At 43.8% G+C, this 21,853-nt stretch overlaps 1 protein-coding gene across 3 annotated transcripts in view; it reads right to left on the reverse strand.

The window, feature by feature from the left end:
- LOC143934248 (carotenoid-cleaving dioxygenase, mitochondrial-like) overlaps nt 1-21,853 on the reverse strand; it is a 132,056-nt gene that overhangs the window by 84,214 nt on the left and 25,989 nt on the right. Inside the window, exon 1 of one of the 3 annotated variants that reach the window (XM_077457693.1) lies at nt 14,808-14,862. The exons of the other annotated variants lie outside the window; for them this stretch is intronic. Coding sequence (XP_077313819.1) covers nt 14,808-14,847 — 40 coding nt within the window. The 5' untranslated portion in view covers nt 14,848-14,862. Of the gene's footprint in view, nt 1-14,807; nt 14,863-21,853 lie in introns of those variants that run through there. 3 annotated transcript variants of the gene reach the window in all.

Here is a 21,853-nt window from a genome sequence, read left to right on the forward strand (position 1 = left end):
CCCGCTCGCCCCCCCCTTTCTCCTGTCAGGGAGAAGAGACAGCGGCTCTCACCAGATTCCTCGCCCAGCTTCCTGCCCACTCTGTTCTTTCCCTATTGGTCATACCTGAGGGCCAATCAAAGGAGACTAGAAGAGGAGAGCATCATGGAACATGTAGTCCTGAAGATTGGTGGCCCCATTTTCCACAGGGAGGAGGCTACAGCTTGATCAAAAGAGAGATTGAGAGACTGCAGCATGGAAAAAAGCTGAGGGAGAGAGTGTTACAGGACAAAGAACGAGGAGTGTGCTGGGCAGAAGCCAGAGAGAGCCACACTGTCCAGCACCACCAGAGAGAGAGCCACGCTGCCCAGCGCCACCAAAGAGTCATGCTGCCCAGCGCCACCAGAGAGAGAGCCACACTGCCCAGTACCACCAGAGAGAGAGCCACACTACCCAGCTCCACCAGAGACACACTGCCCAGCGTCACCAGAGAGAGCCAGACTGCCCAGCGTCACCAGAGAGAGCCAGACTGCCCAGCGTCACCAGAGAGAGCCAGACTGCCCAGCGTCACCAGAGAGAGCCAGACTGCCCAGCACCACCAGAGAGAGGTTCACGCTGCCCAGCACCACCAGAGAGAGGTTCACGCTGCCCATCACCACCAGGGAGAGAGCCACGCTGCCCAGTGTCACCAGGGAGAGAGCCACGCTGCCCAGTGCCACCAGAGAGAGAGCCACACTGCCCATCGCCACCAGAGAGAGAGCCACACTGCCCATCGCCACCAGAGAGAGAGCCACACTGCCCATCGCCACCAGAGAGAGAGCCACACTGCCCATTGCCACCAGAGAGAGCCACACTGCCCAGTGTCACCAGAGAGAGAAAGACTGAGCCACTACCAGGTTACAGACATGCTACCCTACTGACAAGAGTTGCCCCCGGGGAAACCAGAGTGAGCAATCATCCAGCCAGATGGATCACTGCTGTAGTTTCGCTGGGTCTGGTAAAAGGGCCTGCTGGCCATTATCCATTACTTATGCTAGGGACTGTACTACGTCTGCAGTCTCTGATCATGATAGTGTGATAATGACATTGTTGAAAAGGGGCGGTGCATGGGCGATCCTAAAATGATGCCCCCCCCCCCTGAAAAAAGTTCTGCGTGTGCCCATGAGCATGGCCACAACATACCCACTAAGCAAAAAAAAAAAAATTATATATATATATATATATACATACAGTGGTGTGAAAAAGTGTTTGCCCCCTTCCTCATTTCCTGTTCCTTTGCATGTTTGTCACACTTAAGTGTTTCGGAACATCAAACCAATTTAAACAATAGTCAAGGACAACACAAGTAAACACAAAATGCAATTTGTAAATGAAGGTGTTTATTATTAAAGGTGAAAAAAAATCCAAACCATCATGGCCCTGTGTGAAAAAGTGATTGCCCCCTAAACCTAATAACTGGTTGGGCCACCCTTAGCAGCAACAACTGCAACCAAGCGTTTGCGATAACGTGCAATGAGGCTTTTACAGCGTCCTGGAGGAATTTTGGCCCACTTATCTTTGCAGAATTGTCCTAATTCAGTTACATTAGAGGGTTTTCGAGCATGAACGGCCTTTTTAAGGTCATACCACAACATCTCAATAGGATTCAGGTCAGGACTTTGGCTAGGCCACTCCAAAGTCTTCATTTTGTTTTTCTTCAGCCATTCGGTGGTGGACTTGCTGGTGTGTTTAGGATCATTGTCCTGCTACAGAACCCAAGTTCGTTTCAGCTTGAGTACACGAACAGATGGTCGGACATTCTCCTTCAGGATCTCTTGGTAGACAGCAGAATTCATAGTTCCTTTTATCACGGCAAGTCTTCCAGGTCCTGAAGCAGCAAAACAGCCCCAGACCATCACACTACCACCACCATATTTTACTGTTGGTATAATGTTCTTTTTATGAAATGCAGTGTTCCTTCTACGCCAGATATACTTGGACACACACCTTCCAAAGAGTTCCACTTTTGTCTCATCGGTCCACAGAATGTTGTCCCAAAAGTCTTGGGGATCATCAAGATGTGTTGTGGAGAAATTGAGACGAGCTTTGATGTTCTTTTTGCTCAGCAGTGGTTTTCTCCTTGGAACTCTGCCATGCAGGCCATTTTTGCCCAGTCTTTTCCTGATGGTGGAGGCATGAACGCTGACCTTAACTGAGGCAAGTGAGGCCTGCAGTTCCTTGGACGTTGTTGTGGGGTCTTTTGTGACCTCTTGGATGAGTCGTCGCTGCGCTCTTGGGGTAATTTTGGGCGGCCGGCCACTCCTGGGAAGGTTCACCACTGTTCCATGTCTTCGCCATTTGTGGATAATGGCTCTCACTGTGGTTCACTGGATTCCCAAAGCTTTGGAAATGGCTTTATAAACCTTTCCAGACTGATAGATCTCAATTACTTTCTTTCTCGATTGTTCCTGAATTTCTTTGGGTCTCGGCATGATGTGTAGCTTTTAAGGATCTTCTGGTGGACCTTACTGTGTCAAGCAGCTCCTATTTAAGTGATGCCTTGATTGTGAACAGGTGTGGCAATAATCAGGCCTGGGTGTGGCTAGAGAAATTGAACTCAGGTGTGGACAACCACAGTTATAGTATGTTTTAACAAGGGGGGCAATCACTTTTTCACACAGGGCCACGATGGTTTGGATTTTTTTTCACCTTTAATAATAAACACCTTCATTTACAAATTGCATTTTGGGTTTACTTGTGTTGTCCTTGACTATTGTTTAAATTGGTTTGATGTTCCGAAACACTTAAGTGTGACAAACATGCAAAGGAACAGGAAATGAGGAAGGGGGGAAACACTTTTTCACACCACTGTATATGTTTTATGAAACTACCCCCAAAACGCACAAACACCATACCTCAAAAATGAAACCTGGAATGAATGCAGCCGGGAGAGTTCCAAAAAAGGCCCCTATAATCTGTGTCCAGACCAGTCCAACAATATGCCAGATCACCTGTAGGGAGGGATGTGTTTTTTATATTATTGAAGCTGTCATATAAAGGTATAACCATACCTGCAATGTATATCACATATTGTAACAAAGATGCATCATAAAAGAGAGCACTAGTCCATAACAGAGACTGATAAATGAACTGTACTCACCATCATCCTATTACATACACACATCCATATTGGGAGCTCATGTGAATGAAAAAACAGAGAGAGAGCCATTGGCGAGTACCGAATACACGAAACCGACACAGCCGTCTAATAAATTCTAAAATAAATTCCAAAATAATATGGGTCAAACAGCGGTGAGACATATTGAGGTGAGGAGTTTTCCTTCAAGTTATAAAGATACACTGTATATTCTCCTATTGTATAGTACTTGACATATAGTTATGCATATTATTTTAGAATTTATTAGACAGCTGTGTCGGTTTTGTGTATTCGGTACTCGCCAATGGCTCTCTCTGTGTTTTTTATTTTCTTTCACATGAGCTCCCAATATGGATATGTGTATGTAATAGGATCATAGTGAGTACGGTTCATTTATCAGTCTCTATGGACTAGTGCTCTCTTTTAGGATGCATCTTTGTTACAATATGTGATATACATTGCAGGTATGGTTATACCTTTTATATGACACCTTCAATAATATAAAAAAACACATACCTCCCTACGGGTGATCTGGCATATTGTTGGACTGGTCTGATGATAATGTGCTTTCTTCATTTCAGTGACAACACCCAATGCCCTCCCCGCAATCATCCAAATTAGGATAAAGTATATAAAATTCGCCCACTCATTAATTTCTGTTCCCGACGATTTGCAGAACTCTATGTCCCCGATAAGCATATATGTGTTGATGAGTCCCTGGTACCCTTTTCAGGCCGGCTAGGAATAAAACAATACATTCCTAGCACAAGGGCCAAATACAGAGTGACGTTTTATAAGCTTTGCGAGAATCACGGGCTATCTGTATGCGCTCCACATATAGGAAGGAAGAGATTCCCAGCTCCAGCCCCCTGAGTGCCCGGCCTACATGGGCACACCTGGTAAAATTTTATGGGACTTGCCATACCCACTGCTGAAGAAAGGTTACCACATATACCTAGATAACTTATATACCAGCCTGCCCCTTTTCAAACACCTATACCTCGCAGAAACCCTGGGCTGTGGAACCTCCAGAAAGAATAGGAAGGGCTTCCCACAAGCCACAGTAAATAAGAAATTTCGAAAAAGAGAAAGGGCAACTTTGAGATGCAATGAAGTGCTGGCCTTGAGGTGGAAGGATTGTGTACATGATGTTCACCATCCATTATGACACTACAGTTGAAGCTCAGAGGAGACGAGGTCCCATTGTAAAGCCAAAATGTGTACAAGATTACAATCTGTACATGGGGGTGTGGATTTCAACAACCAAATGCTTCAGCCCTATTTAGCAATAAGGAGGTCCCGTGTCTGGTACAACAAAGTAGCGCTCTATTTAATTCATCTGGCCATTTATAATGCCTACATAATTTACACCAAATCCACCGAAAGCCCTGCCCGCTTCCTAAAATTCAGGCTGAACATGCCAGAATAGATGTTGAGTATGCAGCAATAAAGGATTTCAAAGAGATACCAGCTACCATTGTCCCCAGTGTCCCTTCAAACCCAGCCTTTGCATTAGTGAATGCTTCAGACTATATCACACATCCCTAAAATATTAGCCCACATTCTTAACCATTTCCCCATTTTCATCATCTGTGCTGACCATTTCCCATGCTTCCTCAAACCATGCCACTGCCTTCCATTTGAACTGACCCTGGCCTGTTTTACTAACTACGCTTCTGCCTACTGCTTGGACTGCTTCCATGTGAACTGACCCTGGCCTGCTTTATGGACTATGTTTTTGCCTACCGCTTGGACTGATCTGTTGCCCTGTAACTGTAGAACACAGGGGTCTCACATGTGAAAGGCTCCAGAAATGTTTTTCCGGATGGAGAAAACAATGTTTTTGTTGTCTCCAGGTTTCGTAATTTCCGGATTAGGGTCTACAGTCCGGAGGCTTCATAGAGATTTGGGTGGGTTGAAGCCCCCCTACCCCTGTGCACAGGTCTTACCTGATTGCAGCCCTCAGCCTGCTGCTGACTTACTGCCGCCACCCCCCTGCCTGCAGCATTAATTGACCACACCTCTGCCTACTACCTGGACTATGGAAATAATTTGCTGTAGCAAGAAGCAGTATGTTTATGAAGGGCTGGACAGCGGTACAATGAGTGCAGGGAGGCAACGGTGTACCAGAACCAATATTATGGCTTTGCTGGCTGTCTCTGTCTGGACAATTTCTATGGACAGATGCTTTGGCTGTGCTGACGATATCCTTGTGTTGACTACAGACAATATTTCTGCCTGCTGCCTGGATAATTACTATTGTTGCTAAGCACTAGGGATGAGTCGAACACCCCCCTGGTTCGGTTCACAGCAGAACATGCGTACAGGCAAAAAATTTGTTCGACCGTGCGAAAACCGTTAAAGTCTATGGGACGCGAACATGAAAAATCAAAAGTGCTAATTTTAAAGGCTTATATGCAAGTTATTGTCTTGAAAAGTGTTTGGGGACCTGGGTCCAGCCCCATTGGACAAGTATCAATGCAAAAAAAGTTTTAAAAGCTGACATTTTTTTCGGGGGCAGTGATTTTAATAATGCTTAAAGTGAAACAATAAAAATGTAATATTCCTTTAAATGTCGTACCTGGGGGGTGTGTATAGTATGCCTGTAAAGTGGCGCATGTTTGCTGTGTTTAGAACAGTCCGAGGAAAAAAAGTAATTTAAAAGTACTCGTGGCTATAACAAACTGACGGTCCCGGCAATACACATAAAAGTTAATTGATAAAAACGGCATGGGATTGCCCCACAGGGGAACCCCAAGCCAATTATTTTTTTTTTAAAAGACGTGGGGGTCCCCAAAAATCCATACCAGACCCTTATCCGAGCATGCAACTGGGCAGGAAACTTAATTTCAACTCGAACATCGGGCTCATCCCTACTAAGCACATTCCTGCCTGCCACCTGCACCAATTCTCTCCTCTGAAGACACTACTAAAACCAGTAATACTTTTTTTTTTTTTTTTTTTTTACCCTTTCCTCAATAGAATTTATTTTGGAGTGTGATTTTTGGTATGTAAACGCTATGTGTTAGAAATATAAGGGCCTTCAAAAATAATAGGCTGTCAGGAAAGTAGATGTGTAATTTATGCTTGTAGAACGCCGGAAGGTGCTACTTTAATGGTGGGCCTCTGTATGTGGTCAGGCTGTGTAAAAGTCTCACATATGTGGTATTACCATACTTAGGAGTGGCAGAATGCATTTTTGGGTGTCATTTTTGCTATGTACACGTTATGTGTTGAAAATATCTTAAAAAATGACAACTTTGTGGAAAAAAAATTAGTTTTCATTTTTTTTCCACATTTTGCAAAAACGTCTGGAAAAAAAATAAACTGTTCAAAAGACTCATTATGCCTCAGACTATACGTTGGGGTGTCTGCTTTCCAAAATGGGGACATTTTTAGGGCATTACCATTGTCCTGGTGCTCCAGGGCCTTCAAAAGTGTAATAGGTGGTTGAGAAATGAGATTTGTCACTTATGCTTGTAGAAAGCCTGAAGCTGCTACTTCACTGGTATGCCTCTGTATGTGGCCAGGTTGTGTAAAAGTCTCACACATGTGGTATTACCATACTCAGGAGGAATAGCAGAATGTATTTTGGGGTGTCATTTTTGCTATGTACATGTTATGTGTTGGAAATATCTTAAAAATACAACTTTATGTGTAAATATCTCACACATGTGGTATCACACATGCGTTTTCATTTTTTTTCCACATTTTCCTAAAACTTCTGGTAAAAATGAACAGTTCAAAAGACTCATTATGCCTCATAGATTATACGTTGGAGTGTCTACTTTCCAAAATTGGGTCATTTTGTGGGTATTTTTACCAAAGATATGTAGCCATATACATTTTGGCCAAAATTTATGAAGAAATATTACTAATTTGCAAAATTTTATGACAGAAAGAGAGGCATTTTTTCACCAAATTCTCAGTCTTTCTTTATTTATAGCACATAAAATAAAAAAAAAACCCTAGTGATTAAATACTACCAAAAGAAAGCTCTATTTGTGTCAAGAAAAGGACGCAAATGTAATTTGGGTACAGTGTTGCATGACTGAGAAATTGTCATTCAAAATGTGAGAGCGCTGAAAGCTGAAAATTGGTCTGGGCAGGAAGGGGGTGAAAGTGCCCTGTAGGCAAGTGGTTAAAGAAGAAATTGGATAAATGCTGTCACATTGAAAATAAGTATTCTGAATACTGTCTGCTTCTAACCTCAATGTCCCTGAGGAATTTGAGGAGGAACCACCATTAAACCCTCATAAAATCAATGAGATGATTGAAGATGAAGTTTGACAGAATATTTATGTGAACTAACTTGTTTTGAAGTTTTGCTTTCAACAGATCACAAGTATCTGCAGATGTAGAAAGCGTTAAGGATCTACCTCCTGGAATGAAAATGTGTATAAACAGCTGTGACTTTTCTTATGTACCAGAAGATGATCCAAATACAATATTTATTTTTTAGTTTAGTAATGATTTTGCTATATACATAGTTAGTGAGGTAGAATAAAGACACCAGTCCATCCAGTTCAACCTGAATGAGTGTCTACAATTGTCCCTACCCCCATACATTGTATCTCATTAAGATACAGATATTATATCCTTTTTCATTTAAGGTACCCATATAGAACCACCAATTTATGCAGCGCTCCAAACATACATCGCTCCCTACCCTCAAGAGCCCACAATCCAAGGTCCCCAACTCACATTCATACATACTAGGGCCAGTTTTGGACAGAAGCCAACTAACCTACCAGCATGTCTTGGGAATGTGGGAGGAAACTGGAGTACCCAGAGGAAACCCACGCAGGCACAGGGAGAACATGCAACTCCAGGCAGGTAGTGTCGTGGTTGGGATTTGAACCAGCGACCCTTTTTATTACTCGGTGAGAGTGCTACCCACTAGTACTGGGCCATTGATGTGTACCAGAGATACTGAAAGCAATGATTTAAATTGTATAAAACGTTATTATTACTACTATTATTATTATTATTATTATTATTATTATTATTAAAGGTTTATATAGTACAACCAGTTTGTGCAGGGCTTTACATTCTAAACAAGGACAATGCAATTACAGTACATTTCAATCAGTGATGGTCGGTGCTTAATACATTGGGGGGGGCAGCAAACTAACACCATACCCTGGGAATGCGGCAATCGCACACACACCCCAATTCCCCCCCCCCTCCCCCATGTGGGAGGTGGCGGCGATCAGGGTATTACCTTTTGGAGTCAGGGGGAATGAAGAGGTGGTAGGTCAGGTAGGTCAGTGTGGGTCCGGTAGGTCAGTGTAATGGTAAGGTAGGTAAGCGTGGATCAGGTAGATCAGTGTGGGTCAGTGTAATGATCAGTTTGGGTCAGGTAGGTCAGTGTGTGTCGAGTAGGTCGGTGAAATGGTCAGTGTGGGTCAGGTAGGTCAGTTTTTAGTGGTCAGCAATGATGGGCACGGGTAAGCCAGGCAACAACCAGCAGGTGAGTTTACCCACCCACTCCACCTTGTCGGGCTCAGAATGAAGCCCTTGGTCTTTTTGCCACCTAGCAACGTCCCTGGTTCACGGAATAGTTCCACAGGGGAGGAAGCTGGGAACAGCTTAATTATGGATTGTCATGTGGGATTCAGCTGTTATGGGATAATGGTACAGAATGCAGAACTAAAGAAAGAGAGAGATTTGCGATAACTATTCTAGCAATATGACTTGAATGGATGAGGAAGAAACTAAAGGGATTGAAGTTAGATGCTGAAACTTTGAAGGCCATCAATGAGGAACTGAAAGACCCTGAAAGTTCCTCCTCCCCGGACTCGCTCATCCATGTCTTTATGGATCTTGCTTTGTGCACTGGTCCAAATCATTTGGTGGAGGGGGGATTAGTTTAGGGATGGCCTCTTCCTGTTCCAACATGACTGCCGCACCAGCAAGGTGCGTAAAGAAATGGATGAGTGAGTTTGGGGTGAGGGAACTTGACTGGCCAGCACAGAGTCCTGACCTCAACCCAATAGATCACCTTTGGGATGAATTAGAGTGGAGACTGTGAGCCAGGCCTCCTTGTCCAACATCAGTGCGTGACCTCACAAATGTGCTTCTGGAAGAATGGTCAAACATTCCCATAGACACACCCCTTAACCTTGTAGACAGCCTTCCCAGAAGAGTTGAAGCTGTTATAGCTGCAAAAGGCGGACCAACTCAATAATGAACCCTACGGACTAGGATAGGGATGCCATTAAAGTTTATGTGCATGTAAAGGCAGGAGTCCCAATACTTTTGCCAATATAGTGTATAATGACTGTACACACACCCCTTCTGATTTACAGAAGAACATGGAATCTATAGAAGTTTTAAAGCTGTCCAATGAAGAAGAGTCATTCTTCAAAAAGTGAAACTACAATGCAAATGTTTGGATGTACAGTGGGGATCGAAAGTTTGGGCACCCCAGGTAAAAATATGTATTAATGAGTATAACGAAGCCAAGAAAAGATGGGAAAAATCTCCAAATGGCATCAAATTACAGATTAGACATTCTTATAATATGTCAAAAAAAGTTAGATTTTATTTCCATCATTTACACTTTCAAAATTACAGAAAACAAAAAAAATGGCATCTGCAAAAGTTTGGGCACCCTGCAGAATTTATAGCATGCACTGGCCCCTTTGCAAAGCTGAGACCTACCAGTGTCATGGATTGTTCCCAATCATTATCTGGGAAGACCAGGTGATGTCAATCTCAAAGGTTTTAAATGGCCAGACTCATCTGACCTTGCCCCAACAATCAGCACCATGGGTTCTTCTAAGCAGTTGTCTAGAAAACTGAAACTGAAAATAGTTGACGCTCACAAAGCTGGAGAAGGCTATAAGAAGATAGCAAAGTGTTTTCAGATGTCAATATCCTCTGTACGGAATGTAATTAAGAAATGGCAGTCACCAGGAACCGTGGAAGTTAAAGCAAGATCTGGAAGACCAAGAAAAATATCAGACAGAACAGCTCGCAGGATTGTGAGAAAAGCAATTCAAAACCCACGCTTGACTGCATGATCCCTCCAGAAAGATCTGGCAGACACTGGAGTTGTGGTACACTATTCCACTATAAAGAGATACTTGTACAAATATGGTCTTCATGGAAGAGTCATCAGAAGAAAACCTCTTCTACGTTCTCACCACAAAAATCAGCGTTTGAACTTTGCAAATGAACATATAGACAAGCCTGAGGCATTTTGGAAACAAGTACTGTGGACCGATGAGGTTAAAATAGAACTTTTTGGCCGGAATGAGCAAAGGTACGTTTGGAGAAGAAAGGGCACAGAATTTAATGAAAAGAACCTAAGTCCAACTGTTAAGCATGGGGGTGGATCAATCATGCTTTGGGGTTGTATAGCAGCAGTGGCACAGGGAACATTTCACAAGTAGAAGGAAAAATGAATTCAATAAAATTTCAGCAAATTTTGGATGGTAACTTGATGCCATCTGTGAAAAAGCTGAAGTTAAAGAGAGGATGTCTCCTACAAATGGATAAAGATCCAAAACACACCTCAAAATCCAGGGGGGATTACATCAAGAGGCGTAAACTGAAGGTTTTGTCATGGCCTTCACAATCTCCTGACCTCAACATTATTTAAAATCTATGGATAGACCTTAAAAGAGCAGTGCGTGACAGACAGCCCAGAAATCTCAAAGAACTGGAACACTTTTGTAAGGAAGAATGGGCAAAGATACCTCAAACAAGAATTGAAAGACTCTTGGCTGGCTACAAAAAGCTTTTACAAGCTGTGATACTTGCCAAAGGGGGCAGTACAAGATATTAACTCTGCAGGGTGCCCAAACTTTTGCAGATGCCATTTTTTTGTTTTCTGTCATTTTGAAAGTATAAATGATGGAAATCTAACTTTTTTTGACATATTATAAGAATGTCTAATCTGTAATTTGATGGCATTTGGAGATTTTTCCATCTTTCCTTGGCTTCGTTATGCACATTAATACACATTTTTACGTGGGGTGCCCAAACTTTCGATCCCCTCTGTATGTTGTGCGTAATCCCTTTGTTTCACATTATCCCTCCTTTGTATATTTGAGTTTTGGTGTGGCCAACAACAAGGGGGAATTGTAGGAAAATGTTGGTTAAAGACAAAATGGTCACCTGTATGCCCAATTATTACACTGCTCATTCTATCTTTATTTAGGTGGTGAGAACAAGTGTGCTTATTGATTATTTAAATCTGTGCAGGACTGCATGCACATCATATTGTAAGTGCCTCCGGCCATACTATAATCCCATTTCTTCCTACTTAAGTCCCATACACACTATCAGATTTTCTGCTGATTCTTTACTTCAGATTTACCAAAACCATATAATATGAGGTCAAATCTTAGGAGTTTCAATGTGTATGCAATCAGGCAGGCCCTTGCACTACATGGTTTTGGTAAATCTGAAGACAAAAATCAGAAGAAAATCCGATAGTGTGTATGGGGCTTAAGAATAACTTTTAAATGTAATCTACAACATTCAATTTATGGAATGCTATAGTACATGAACTGGTCATGGCACTCACTCTGTTGAAAATGATGTGTACTTATCAGAGCCTAGGGTCAGATGCTTCCAATTATTTTTATTTCCCTAAAATTATCATTGCTTTTTGAGCTAAAATCAGTGACCTAAAAACAAAAATAATTGGAAGCATCTGATGCTAGGCTTTGGCATTACTGGAAGATTGGTCAACGCAGTGGAAACTGCATTTCAATGTTTCTAAATGTAAAATAATGCACATAGGGAAAAATAATTCCTTAAAGAGTAAAATCGGTCTGTATATGCAGTAAAGCATGCTTGTTATACTCACTGTGGAATCTGAAGAATTAATCCTCTGCAATGTGTAAAAAAAGCTGCTTGATCCTGTCTTCTCTGATCCTCCCCTTCTTTCATAGTCCCCAACCCATCTCCTGATAAGACAGTGCCTTTGGAGTCACACTGCACGTGCTCAGTTTGGTGTGTATTGCTAGAGAGTTTTTTTGTTTTTTTTCTTGGGAGGATGCATATGGTATGTTACAAGACTGCCATATACTGCGGATGAGAAACGGTATTTAGCCGTTTATATTTGCTAAAATATTGCATTTCCATGTTCGGTGTATTGTGGGAGACCAGATATAGTGAACGCAGGGTCCTATGTTTAGTAACACTTTAAGAGAGTACACCATTGGGGGTAAAATGTCGGTCAGCACTACAGAAGAAAAAGCTTTTGCGGTACTTATTTCAGATGATTGCAAAAAGAGAAAACAGTGTGGCCAGGCAGTGGAAAAAGTGAGTAGAATTGGGGGTTGCATCACTAGAAGGATCACCAGTGCTCCAAACCTGCCCCAAAGATGCTGCTTGCAGGACTTTTTGGAACGTCCCGCAAGTGCACTGCTTGAGTTTGAAAAGTTGAAAAGTCACACTGGAATGTGGAATGAATGGGAGGTGGTTTTCAGGCGTCCCACCATTTGAAGATGGTGGGATAAATCCATATGATAATGACACCACAGTGATCCACTCCAAGAAGTGCACCCCCACTATAAGAACTTGCTTACCAGATAGCAAGCAAAACCAGGCATGTGGCTATAGCCCAGCCAAGGCCTTTACTTGCACAGAATATCTTAGGGATAAATAGCACTGGATAGGTGGCTGTAATGATTTCTCACACACCGTCACAACTGTAAAGTCCATGATCGTCTCATTAGATCAGCTCAAGAAAGATTCAATCCTTCCCCATGACAGAGAAACCACATCACTGGTCTTACACTGGTTTTTACACATGCAAGATTTTTATCAGACCATCTATCCTCTCTGGGACTGCATTGTGATGAGCTGACCTGCCTAATAGCTGACCCCCTGACTTGGTTTGAGTTTCCTGCCTCAGCTTTGGGCCGGGCATGTGATGGCGACCGCCCTCTTCCACTCCTGGTTCAGTACTTGGGCTCATCTAACGAGACGATCACAGACTTTACAGTGATGCCGTTGTATGAGAAATCATTGCAGCCATCTATCCAGTGCTATTTATCCCTAAGATCTTCTGTGCAAGTAAAGGTCTTGGCAATGGCTGGGCTATAGCCACATGCCTGGTTTTGCTTGTTATCCGGTAAGCAAGTTTTTCCTATGGTGCAGTTCTTGGAGTGGATCACTGTGATGTCATTATCATAAGGATTTATCCCACCATCTTCAAATACTGAAACATATCATCATATTTTTCAATCGCCTGATTCACTATTTGGGACTATTCTAGCATGGCTTCTCTTATCTATTCTACTTGTTGTGTATCTCACATTAAGCTGCTGCTTCTTTTGAACATTTTTTGTTGACACACTAGCGCGGTTTTAACCTCTTCGCTTAGCAGAGGCTATTTCCAGCGCTAATGCACCTGAAAACTACCTCAGTGTGAAAGGGGTCTTAGCTTTTTTCTTTCAGCCTGCCTGCTGGATGAGTGAAACAAAATCGAATGTCTATGGCCAGCTTTAGGCTGGCTTCATACCTTCATGTTGTGGTAGCACACATACAGAGAGACTCAAGATGCACGTCTCTAGAGCAGTGGTGTTCAAACTGCGGCCTGGGGGCCAGATGTGGCCCTTTGCCTGTTTTTATCCAGCCCTTAGGGCACTATTTTATCCACTAATACCAACTATGGGTCGTAATTTCCCCCCCACTGACACCAATGAAGGGGCACATTTCCTTCCAATGACACTAATAATGGGGCACAATTCCTCCCAATGACACCAACAATGGGCCACGATTCCTCCCACTGACAACAAAGATGAGGCATTGTTTTTTCCCACTGATGTTGGGACCTTTTCTACTCCCAGTGACCACAGTCTGGCCCCCCAAAAGTCTGAAGGACAGTAAACTGGCCCCTTGTTTAGAAAGTTTGGAGACCCCTGTTCTAGAGAACATCAAGAAGCATGCCTGTAACTGAACAAGCAATAATTATGCAACCCAAAGTAAACTCATTTGTTTGTAAAATGAAAGCTCTACAACACTGCAAAGTGATCCAAGTGACATTTTTGACATGTTCACTTAGAGATGGTACATTAACTCAAGCTGACAAAACAATCTGTGTTGTATTTGGAACAGTCGCCAAAAGTACAAGAGAAATTAAAGTGTCAAAATCTTAGAATTTTCTATGTATGATTTCCAGTTCAAACTACCCACAGTCAAAGAATTGTTCAAACTGTCAAGCATCTGTTCTCAATGGCATGTTGAGCACCATTTAGAATACAAATCATTAATCAATACTCTCTGAATATGGTATTTTAGCCAATTTTATATCCATTTTTAAAAGCAGAATTTTCAAATTTTCGACGCATGTAGACTTTAACTTTCATATTAGCCGTGTCCGGAAACTGTCTCAAATGATTTGGCAAAGTCAAAGTATACCACGTCCACAGTCACGTCTTTGTCTCCTGTAGCTGAAGCCATAAGGGTTCTGCCTAGACCTTTAATAGTAAGCCTGATGTTCCAAATACAGCTTCTGCGTCCTGATGTCCCTACATGTCCCACACAAAAAACACATTACAATGGGAGAAAAAAAGAAGTTCAGGAACAGTAGGACTGGACAAGATAGGATTGCCAAAATGCACACTAGTGGCTAAAGTAATTTCAAATATCATTGAATGTAAAGCCCAACTCCAGACCCACACTACACCCTCTTCATGTAATTGTAAAAAAAATGTAGTATGCATACTTTTTTTCCATAGGTCTTCAGTCCTGTCACATGCTACCATAGGTCCTCTTTACTCCTTTTCTTCCTGCAGTGGTGGACTACTGGATAGTGCAGAGAAAGGTGCAATATAATAACTTGATGCCATTTTCTGCAACATTCTTCTGTGTACTCAGGTTGGCTTAATAACCCCCCCCCCCCAGAGGTTGGGTTATTGATGCTTGGGCTCATAGGAAGCGGAATGAATGATTGTCTGAGAGATAGGACTTTTCAGGGTAAGACTTTGTCTCCTAGCTCACTGATTGACTATTCAATACACATTACCATAAACATAAACACAGGGTTAATTGGCACAAACAACAATGTGTGGAATACTCTTACAAGCCAGACTAGACTCATTTACACAACAGACAGGTGGCTGGAGTTGATGACATTAGCATCTAACAGTTTGTGTCCCAACAGTGTGATTCAGTCTATTACTAATAGGGCAAATACATATCCAGAGTCTGTGTATCTTGGGGGGGGCATGGATCTAAATCCAAGTAACACCACCTCAGGGATCCCCAGGCATACAGCTCACAAAGAGCACCGTTCCCCCAAATGCCAGGGCCCATAATCGCAAAGCAAGAGGCTCGCATTCTGTCCCCTCCAACAGCCTCTGTCCCGGCTAGGTCTGTCACACTATGTAAAAAAAAAGCATTCAAAATGCACTGGGACTGCGATGTGAGTTCATACAATGTAGTGAGGACAAAAATATTTGAAGAGCTCAGGTTAGACTGCACACAATAGACAAGGTTACCCTCCATTGGGTACCTCAGCAGGTTACATGCTCCTTCAATTTGTGCATGTTTTTTTCTGATACTATGGGATTGATTTACTAAAACTGGAGAGTGCCAAATCTGGTGCAACTGTGCATGTTAGCCAATCGGCTATAAGTTTTTTTGTCAAAACTTCATCGAACAAGTTAAAGTTAGACGCTGATTGGCTACCATGCACATCTGCACTAGATTTACACCCTACAGTTTTAGTAAATCGACCTCTATGTGTCATTTAACCTGAAAGAGACTGACACTGACTGGCATTGGACCATGGAAGAAGATGCTTGGGGCAGCCCTGGAGTGTGGGGAGGATGAGTAGTGTGTTGTGTTTTTTTTTTTTTTTTTTTGCATTTAAGAAGAGAGGGGACATCTAAGCAAAAATCAATGACGATGAGGTGGACTATAAGCTATTTATGGTAAAAGTACATGGGGGCAACTCTGAGTATGTATAGAAATATTTTTTAAAATCAAGCATGGGCATAGAGGCATATGTCAGGAACGTGTAGCGCTCCTGCTCCATCACAGCCGCTGGTCTAATTCCAACATCCTGGTTCTGGTTGTGATACATTATCTCTGTCTATCTGTCCACCTGCAAGGTGATTGATGTGACCAGTTCTGGGTGCAGACCAAATCTGATTTAGGCCAGCCAAACCTGCAGTCTCATGCTTGTGCTTAGCTGCCTGTTTGTCTGTCCTGCTTTGCTGTCTGGAGTCCCTCATTGACAACCTCTGATTGGATTAAGGCTACTCTCTGAACGCTGCCTGCTTTTTGACTATGGATTTGACCGTGACTATTCTGAACCTTGCCTGCCTTGTACCTGGATTTTCATTTAGCCATTCTGTCTGTCTGCCAACCTCAAGTACCCGTTTCATGTGCTCAGTTTGCGCCATTGGTATGGTAGCCAGGCACTATAGCATTGTATATAAGTCTTCAGGGCAACCAAATACCAGTAGGTCTGTTTGTCTTATGGGAAAGGGGGCTGCTATAGGTGCCAAGCCAGATACAATGCATTAGGGGTACATGTGACAGCATAGAGCAGTCTTTTTCAACAAGGGTGCTCAGGCACCCTGGGGTGCCTTGAGGTTTCTTCAGGGGTGCCTTGGCAAAATGCCTACAAATTTCCCAAAAATTGTATACAAGCCAGCAGGTGGATGAAGCCTGCCTTTTAGTTACACAAAGCCACAGGTTTTTATTGTGAACCATTAAAACCTTCTAGTCGCTAGAATCCTAACAACCAATAGCATCATCAGTTGATACGGAGGATGTCAGTCGCCTGCACAGCATCACTGTATCCCCCTCTCCTGTCCCTGTCCATCAGTTTGGGGTCTCATTAGCTAAGTGATGGAGAAAAACTGTGGGAGAAGAGAAACACTGGAATACTAGTCAGTACCAGTTGTGGCAGCAGGCAGGTAAAGTCACCTGGTTGTATCCAGGATGGGAAATATGTGTGCCCTAGATTCAGGCTTTATGCAGACTTGTACAACTAGAGGGGAAGAGTTAATGAGCCCAGCTGAAGTAAATGGGCTCATTAAGACCTCTACAAAAAACCCCAGCATGCTTAGGGAGATGCTCCATCCTGGAACCAGTTTTGTGTTGTATAGACCGGGGAGTGTGATATCTGTTCTGTGCGGTGAGTTAACGCCTGTGTGGCAAACCTTTACAACAGAGGCAGGGACTGGTACAGCACAAGGCTGCACCCAGTTGTTAGACAGGGAATCTAAGTGTGTAGTTAGAGGTCAAGCTGACCAGGATTTATTTTCATGTTTTATTTTTGTTTGGCTGTTATATGTATCACTGCATGTAGCATAAATAAACCGGATCTTTTGTTTTTTGCACCTACAACGCTGTCTGCTGTGCCTGATTTTGTGTTGTGAACCCATCCAGGGGGTCACACACACCCGCTGCCGAGCTAACCCCTCACGGTTGGTGGAGAATTTTGGCAGTTTTTTTTTTATTTTTATTTTTTTAAGGCCAGCATGGAGGAGATACTGAGACAGCTGGCTCTAGCAAATGCAAATCAGCAGCAAACAAATGCGGGTTTACAAAGGAGCCTTGCAGCTCAACAGCAAAGTCTGGAAGCTCAGCAGAAGGCTCACCAGCAGAGTCTGGAAGCTCAGCAGAAAGCTCACCAGCAGAGTCTGGAAGCTCAGCAACAAGCCCAGCAGCAGACAAATGCAAATCAGCAGCAGACAAATGCAACTTTGCAGCAGAGTTTGGAAGCTCAGCAACAAGCCCAGCAGCGATCTGAAGCCCGCTTCATAGACCTGTTGCAGAAGCAAGAGCAGAGTTTTCAACAGCAAATAGAGACATTGATACAGCAACGTCCGCAGACCAATGAAGCAAGTGGTTACAATAATACCGCATCCTTTGGTGTGAGCCGTTTACTGACAAAAATGACTGGAGAGGATGATCCGGAGGTGTTTTTGACCACATTTGAAAGGACTGCTGAAAGGGAAAAGTGGCCTAAGGAGCAATGGGCTGGACTGGTGGCCCCTCTGTTAACTGGGGAATCGCAGAAAGCTTATTATGACCTAGAGCCTGACCAAGCAAAAGACTATGTGGTACTAAAAACAGAAATATTGGCAAGGCTGGGTGTCACCCTGGCCGTCCGGGCTCAGCGTGTGCATAATTGGACTTTTCAGGTTGGAAAACCCCCCAGATCTCAAATGTATGATCTCATTCACCTGAGCAGGAAGTGGCTGCAGCCAGAGATTTTGACCGCACCAAACATTGTGGAACGTGTGGTTATGGATCGTTTCCTGAGAGCTCTTCCTACTGCCATCCAAAAATGGGTAAGCCATGGAGACCCAGAAAATGCAGATAAACTTGTGGATCTGGTTGAGAGGTACTTGGCTACAGAGAACTTGACCACCTCTTCCAGGGACTCACTGACTTTCCATCCTAAGACCAGATCATCCCCAGTGGCGGGTAAGATGACTCCAAGGGGTGAGGGTGGAGAGAGTGAGAGGGTGGGAGTTCTACCTAAGGTCTGGCGGGAGCAGCCCAGGACGCCCATGCTGCAAGAGACAGCGAAAAAGATTATTTGCTACCGCTGCCGGCAAGAGGGACATATTGCAGCCAATTGCCCCGTTGTGGATGAGCCTATGCAATGTGACTTTATAAGGGAGAGACGTCAGTCGCTGTTTGCGACAGTTGCATGCACTGCCATTCGGGGACCTGAGAAACATTTATGTAAAATGTGTATTAATGGTAGAAATGTTGATGTGTTGCTGGATTCAGGTAGCCTGGTAACATTGATAAAAGCTGAATTAGTTACTACAGAGGTCTCTGGGAAGAACAGGGTGGCTGTTATTTGTGTGCATGGGGACACCCGAGAGTATCCTGTAACTTCAGTGTTTTTTGAGACCCCCAAAGGTAACCTCTCTCATCAAGTGGGGTTAGTGTCTCACTTACCACATGATGCTATTGTGGGAAGGGATTTTCCAAAGTTCTGGGAACTCTGGGATTGTCCTGAGCCCCCCACTGGTGCCCCTATAGACCAGGAAGATGACCAGAATTCCTCTGGGAGTGGTGAGGACTCCCCTGAATTTCCCTTGTCGGTATTGGCGGGGGGAAACTCGAGAAACTGGGGAGGAGTCAACATCTTCAGATGAAAACATGCCGTCTGTGGAGTTTTCAGATCTTGAGGTTCACAGGGAAATTTTTGCCACAGAACAGTTAAAAGATCCCACCCTAATAAAGGCACGGGAAAATGTGGTGAAAATAGATGGCGAGTTAGTGAACCCAGATAAGACTTGCCCTTATCCTTACTTCACTATGGAAAGGGACCTGCTGTATCGAGTGGCTCAAAGGGCAGAAGAAACCATTGAGCAACTTGTAGTGCCCAAACCTTACAGGAAGTTGGTGTTAGAATTGGCCCATGGGCACATTCTGGGAGGTCATCTGGGGGCCGAGAAAACCAGAGAGAGGAAACTGCAGAGATTCTATTGGCCTGGGGTCATGAAGGAAACAGAAAATTATTGTTCCTCCTGCCCTGTGTGTCAGAAGTCGGCACCTATGCCACATTTCCGTAACCCGCTGGTACCTCTTCCTATCATTGAGGTCCCCTTTGAGAGGATCGCAATGGATTTGGTAGGTCCGATAATGAAGTCTGCTAGGGGGCATCAGTACATTTTGGTTATATTGGACTATGCCACCCGTTATCCGGAAGCAATTCCTCTTCAAAATACCTCGGCCAAAACCATAGCCAAAGAGCTATCTCTTGTTTTTAGCCGCGTGGGTATTTGTAAGGAACTGCTTACGGACCAAGGTACACCCTTTATGTCCCGGGTTATGAAAGAACTATGCAAGTTGTACAAAGTGAAGCAATTGCGTACATCTGTGTATCACCCCCAAACAGATGGGTTGGTTGAAAGATTCAACAAAACCCTTAAACAAATGTTAAAGAAGATGGTGGATAGAGATGGAAAGAATTGGGACTGTCTAATACCCTATCTAATGTTTGCCATTAGAGAGGTACCCCAATCCTCTACGGGTTTCTCACCCTTCGAGTTGCTCTATGGGAGACACCCCAGAGGGCTGCTGGATATCGCCAAGGAAACTTGGGAAAATGAGAGTTCTCCTCACAGGAGCGTGATTGAGCATGTCGCCCTGATGCAAGATAGAATTGCACAGGTAATGCCAATCGTAAAGGAACATTTGACTCAAGCGCAGTTAGCACAGCAGAGAGTGTACAACCGTGGGGCCAAGACCCGTACTTTTTCCCCGGGGGATAGGGTCTTGGTGCTAGTCCCTACGGTTGAAAGCAAATTTCTGGCCAAATGGCAAGGTCCATACGAAGTAATTGAAAAAATTAGTGAGGTGAACTACAGGGTTAGACAGCCAGGAAGGCGAAAGCCGGAGCAGATCTATCACGTCAATCTGCTGAAAGCCTGGAGGGATAGGGAATCCCTAGTCGCAGAGACTTTGTCACAAGCACAGCCTGATTGCTTAGTTCCTGAGGTTGGAATAGCAGACACCTTATCGAAAGCCCAACAACAGGAGGTTAAAGAGTTTGTACTTCGCAACAAAGAGATTTTCTCTGAGCTGCCGGGACAAACATCTGGCGTAGAGCATGACATTATCACCCCGCCAGGAGAAAGGGTAAAACTAAAACCTTATAGAATACCAGAGGCCCGACGGGAGGCAATATGTGGGGAGGTTCAAAGGATGCTGGAATTGGGTGTGATAGAGGAGTCCCAGAGTGACTGGTCCAGTCCTATCGTACTAGTGCCCAAACCTGATGGGAGCTGGCGGTTTTGTAACGATTTTCGACAATTGAATAAAGTTACAAAATTTGACACCTACCCCATGCCGCGTATAGATGAGTTGATTGACCGGCTGGGAACAGCCCGATATATGACAACTCTTGATCTCACCAAAGGGTATTGGCAAATTCCCCTGGCCAAGTCGGCCAAGGAGAAAACTGCGTTTGTAACCCCAGATGGGGCATTCCAATATAAGAGAATGCCGTTTGGGTTACAGAATGCACCATTCCAACGGAAAATGGATAAGATTCTGAGGTCCCATCAGAAATATGCTGCAGCTTACCTGGATGATGTGATTATCCATAGCACAGACTGGGTCTCACATTTGCCAAAAGTACAAGCAGTCCTAGACTCTATCCGGGAAGCTGGGTTTACGGCCAATCCAAAGAAGTGTACCATTGGACAGGAGGAGGCCAAATATCTTGGGTACACTATTGGGAGGGGGGTGATAAAACCCCAAGTCAATAAAGTCGAGGCCATACAGAGTTGGCCACGTCCCAACAGCAAGAAACAGGTACGAGCCTTTCTGGGAATCGCTGGCTATTATCGACGATTCATTTCCCATTTTGCTTCTCAGGCTGTGCCCCTCACCAACCTGACAAAAGGGAAAGAGTCGGTCATGGTTAAATGGTCCCCAGAGGCTGAAGAAGCATTTCAGTCCTTAAAAACAGCCTTATGTAGCCAGCCAGTGTTGTACTCACCAGACTTCTCTAAGGACTTTGTGGTACAAACTGATGCATCAGACGTTGGGTTAGGAGCAGTGTTATCCCAGGTCTGGAACGGGGAAGAGCACCCAGTCATTTACCTCAGCAGGAAGTTGAAGTCCCATGAGGTAAATTACTCCACGATTGAGAAGGAATGTTTAGCAGTGAAGTGGGCTCTAGATTCCCTTCGGTACTATCTGCTAGGTAGGCACTTTGACCTGGTGACTGATCACGCTCCTTTAAAATGGATGGCTCAGAACAAGGAGACCAATAGAAGGGTA

This window comes from Lithobates pipiens, unplaced genomic scaffold (genome assembly GCF_037356315.1).
Source record: "Lithobates pipiens isolate NorthernLeopardFrog02 unplaced genomic scaffold, aLitPip1_a1.2 Scaffold_27, whole genome shotgun sequence".
Taxonomy (NCBI): Eukaryota; Metazoa; Chordata; class Amphibia; order Anura; family Ranidae; genus Lithobates; species Lithobates pipiens.